Raw genomic sequence first — 5,000 nt, 5'->3', positions numbered from 1 at the left:
CCTGAATGCAGACAAGATCAAGAAGATGATTGTTGACCCAAAGAGGAAGGAGAAGCTGCAGCACACCCCACTACAGACAGGAGAGATGGATGTGAACTCCTTCACCTTCCTGGAGTTCACATCAGTGAGGACCTCACCTGGACCTACAACACACACCACATCAGTGAGGACCTCACCTGGTCCTACAACACACCCCACACCAGTGAGGACCTCACCTGGACCTAAAACAAACACCACATCATAAAGAAATCCCAACAGTACCTGCTGTGTCCTCTGTTTATGTACGATACACAACATGACCTGCAGGTTAACACTCTCCTGACACCAGAACTCTGAAAATGTTCAGCTCTTGTTCAGTTTTATTGACAACAGGAGGAAACGTGAAACTGAATCACATTAAAGACAAATCAACAACAAGCCAGCCACAACAAGTACCGATATACACAAAACACAATGCAGCAAACTTCACAGAGAATAACATTATCCACCAAATAATGATCTGTGATTACAAATAACAATACAATAAACTACACACAACCACAATGTTTTCAAAAGGTATGAGATGTACGCAGACAACTGCATTAGCACGGCTATAATAACTATAATAACTACAATAACTAGAACTCTTGGAGTTGTATTTTCTCACTCTACGATCACTACACACATTAACCGACTCACTGCTACTGACACCCTGTGGTTCTTAAATGAATTACAACTAACCTCAAAAAATGGAACAAAGTTTATAAACTCCTGACAGAACAGCATCTGTACTTCCTGAGGAGGCTGAGGAAATGTAGCATGTCAACTAAAACTCAATAGTTCATACAGGAGAATGATGGAGAGTGAACTCACCAGCCACCACAGTATGATATGGGAACTGCACTACTCAGGAATGGAAGACTCAGTTTTCAGTACTTTCTCATTCTCACTCTTTCATAAACACACACAGACACCAACACAGAAACACACACACACACACACACACACACACACACACACACACACACACACACATACATGTAAGCACACACAAACAAACTCACATACACATGCACACACTAACGTTCCATACCTGAGAGTGTCCAGTCTGCAATGGGGATCCTCCAGTCTAGCAGAGAGCAGCTTCACTCCTGATTCTCCTGGGTGGTTGTACGTCAGGTCCAGTTCTTTCAGGTGGGAAGGGTTTGACCTCAGAGCTGAAGCCAGAGAAGAACAGCCTTCCTCTGTGACCAAACAACCAGACAGTCTGCAGAAAGGAAGGAAACAGTTAGAGAGACAGAGAGTGAAATGCACTTCCAGAGCAGCCTGCATGGGGCAGCTAGAGAGGCTGGTAACTGTAGTGGCAGGTTCCTCCACTCTCATCTCCAAGATGGCGTCCTCCATGGCAGACGGCTTTATTCACTCTTCTCCAGATCGCTGCTGTCTGTGTTTATTTTAGCTCTTATTTTTATTCAGCCCTTCATAACTCTAGTGCACTATTAACCTACATCAGAAGAACCCTAAAGCTGGACTTACACTGTGTGATTTCAGTGGTCTTATAAGACTGTTACATTTCAGACTGTATGAGATGATGCCAGTAAATTCTTGGCAGAATTCTACATCTGGCTGTGATAACAGGAGTAATAACACTGTCACATTTATGGAGCTGTGAATCAGAGATAAAGTCTAAGAATCCTAAGCAATGCATACTTTTTTTTTTAAAGTTGCAAAGCTAATGCCAGATTTTCACAAGTGTTTTCCTCAAGATTACAGATAGCTAGACTGCAAGTAGATACAACAGACATTACAATATACCCTACAGTAGATACAACAGATATCACAATATACCCTACAGTAGATACAACAAATATTACAATATACCCTACAGTAGATACAACAGATATCACAATATACACTTCAGTAGATACAACAGACATTACAATATACTCTACAGTAGATACAACAGATATCACAATATACTCTACAGTAGATACAACAAATATTACAATATACCCTACAGTACATACAACAGATATCATAATATACTCTACAGTAGATACATTATTACAATATACTCTACAGTAGATACAACAGATATCACAACATACTCCATAGTATATAGTATAGTGGATTTATTTTGTCATTATGGGAAATTTCTGAGAAATAGATATCCAAAATCAGCATATTGTAAACGAGTACACAAATTCCCCTAATGGTAGTATGACTTTAATATGGGATTATTAAACTTCCGCGTGCTGTCCGGACAGCAGAGTCCCTCGCAGTCTTCAAATACAGACTGAAGACCCATCTGTTTGTGGAATATTTAAATGACCACTGATCCTGCTCCTATGTTGACTAACTGAAACTCTAGTACTTATTGTAGGGTGATGTTTATTACTCTGATGTTGACTGCTCCTGTGTTGACTAACTCTAGTACTTATTGTTTACTACTCTGATGTTGACTGATCCTATGTTGACGAACTCTAGTACTTGTTTATTACTCTGATGTTGACTGCTCCTGGGTTGACTAACTCTAGTACTTGTTTATTACTCTGATGTTGACTGCTCCTATGTTGACTAAATCTAGTACATATTGTTTACTACTCTGATGTTGACTGCTCCTATGTTGACTAACTCTAGTACTTGTTTACTACTCTGATGTTGACTGCTCCTGTGTTGTCTAACTCTAGTACTTGTTTTTTACTCTGATGTTGACTGCTCCTGTGTTGACTAACTCTAGTACTTATTATTACTCTGATGTTGACTGCTCCTGTGTTGTCTAACTCTAGTACTTGTTTATTACTCTGATGTTGACTGCTCCTGTGTTGACTAACTCTAGTACTTATTATTATTCTGATGTTGACTGCTATGTTGACTAACTCTAGTACTTGTTTATTACTCTGATGTTGACTGCTCCTATGTTGACTAACTCTAGTACTTATTGTTTACTACTCTGATGTTGACTGCTCCTATGTTGACTAACTCTTTATATGTATTTTGCACTTCTAGGTATTAGCACTGATCCCTGTATCTCAACAGTATTCTAGTTCATTGGTATCTTGCACTCTAACCTACTTTACTGGCTAGAATCTGTTCTATGAGGAAATGACAAAGCACTTTTCTAAGTCATTCTGAATAAGAGCATCTGCCAAATGTTGTAAAAGTAAATATAAATGTACTCTTACGTGGTCATGGAACTGTCTTGGCTTTATGGGACATTTCTGAGAAATAGATATCCAAAATCAACCTGAATGAAATGAGTACATGAATTCAGCTAAAGGTATTATTTTAATAGGAGTTTATGAAAAATGGTAGAGTGAAATTTGTCCAAACTTACTCTGCTGATACTCTCCAAATTCAGTCTATACAAAATTAGTGCATTATTTCGCCTAAAGGTAGTTTGAATTTAATATGGATTTATAAAGACATTGTACAGTAAAATGTGTCCAAACTTACTCTGCTAATAGTCAAGGGCTTCTACTCACATGTGGTAGTGTAATTGTTTTTGCATTTTGTTAAAATTCAGAAAAATATATAAAACTTCAATATAGATTTATTAATGATCTGGTGATGGCCAAGGGCCATCATTCAATTGGCAGTGGAATATTTCAGCCCTGGAGTTCCCCTGCCCTGCACATTTGCCATATTTCAGTAGTGATAACCCGTTTCAGCTGGCAGTCAAGATCTATAATAACCTTCTGAGAAACATTATGTAGAAAAAGCATTTTTCACAATGCTTATTAAGCTGTGTAAATATATTACCAATTGTGTTTAATCTAATTACGCAATTAAACTAGTTCAATCAAGTAAACTGTATTTTGTAGTTTTAAATGTAGTAAACGTGCATGTCCATCAAAGCTCTTAAAATTACGCGTTTCTTTGCTTAAGAAGAGTTGGATTGCGGTGAGCGGCGAAATACCGTAAAATCACGCATATAGGACCATTGAATTTAAACCGCGGATGACTTGACCGTGAATCGCTAAAGCGCGGATAGCATGATCGCGGTTGTAACCTAGTGACCACCCGTAACCTAGTAACCACCTGTAACCTAGCTACAAGGTTTAAATGTCTTTAAACTGATGTAGGTGACCTGACTGATTAATACACAGCTGTGCTTCATGAACACCAGATGTTATAAATCACATCCCCGTCAAATCTCCCGTCACACCCTCACCCTCCTCCCTCCTGCTCTCAACTACGTGAAGATCCAACCGCATTTCTCCTAAAGACTGTAACTTGATTGTTGCAAAGACAAGAAGTCAAATCTTGCTTATTGACGGTTTGGTCAAATTGTTGAGACTGTTAGCTGGTTAGAAATCTGTGGTGAACAGTAAACAACTAAACAAATCGACATAGCTAGACTTTCTTTGCTAATAGCTAGTTAGCTGTTATCCATGAATGACGATCATAGATTCAGTGAAAAACTCATACAAGCTTTGTCTGTCTGTCTTAGTCCATCTACTTTTACTTTTTGTCTGTCCCTTTCTGGTATTTTCCTTTTCTCTTGGAAATCACCATAGCAGCAAATATCCTCCAATTCCAGTTTGAGATTTTCTGTCATTTTCATGATCCACTACAGTTCTCTTCACCTCAGTAAGTTAAAACAGCTCCCCTGATGCTATTGGCCACTGTAATGACGCCATTCAATATTCTGACGCCCCGGCCGTCCTAGCACATATGTGATTGCATCAAATTACTGTCACTCAAATTGAGAAACTTGTCACTCATATTTCTGTTACTGCTGGATACAAGTGCTTCTTGGATATTCATGTTATTACTGCCTTTATTTTTTTCAAATGGCACAATTTTAAGAATTTGTGGTGTTTTTATTGTACCTTTTGACATTTTTAATACGTCAACATAGACTTCCTAAAAACACAATGGCAACAATCACAAGGTTATTACTGTATTTCTAGACCAAACTGTTTTCTGCTGTTTCATGTGCTCCCAGTTTTAATTGAAAAAAAATATTAGGAACATTATCTTCACTACATATAATGGTGTTATACTGTTTCTGACCA

The 5,000-nt window shown here is 38.2% G+C and overlaps 1 protein-coding gene across 1 annotated transcript in view; it reads right to left on the bottom strand.

Annotated features, from left to right (window-relative positions):
- The window catches only part of LOC145657535 (NACHT, LRR and PYD domains-containing protein 6-like), a 34,322-nt gene that overhangs the window by 3,457 nt on the left and 25,865 nt on the right, over positions 1-5,000 (bottom strand). Inside the window, exon 8 of the mRNA XM_081712892.1 lies at positions 1,073-1,246. Coding sequence (XP_081569018.1) covers positions 1,073-1,246 — 174 coding nt within the window. The remainder of the gene's footprint in view (positions 1-1,072; positions 1,247-5,000) is intronic.

This window comes from Electrophorus electricus, chromosome 1 (genome assembly GCF_041902795.1).
Source record: "Electrophorus electricus isolate QZ-2024a chromosome 1, ASM4190279v1, whole genome shotgun sequence".
Lineage (NCBI taxonomy): Eukaryota > Metazoa > Chordata > Actinopteri > Gymnotiformes > Gymnotidae > Electrophorus > Electrophorus electricus.
Note: the sequence above shows the minus strand (reverse complement) of the source record. Positions and strands in the feature narration are given on the sequence as shown.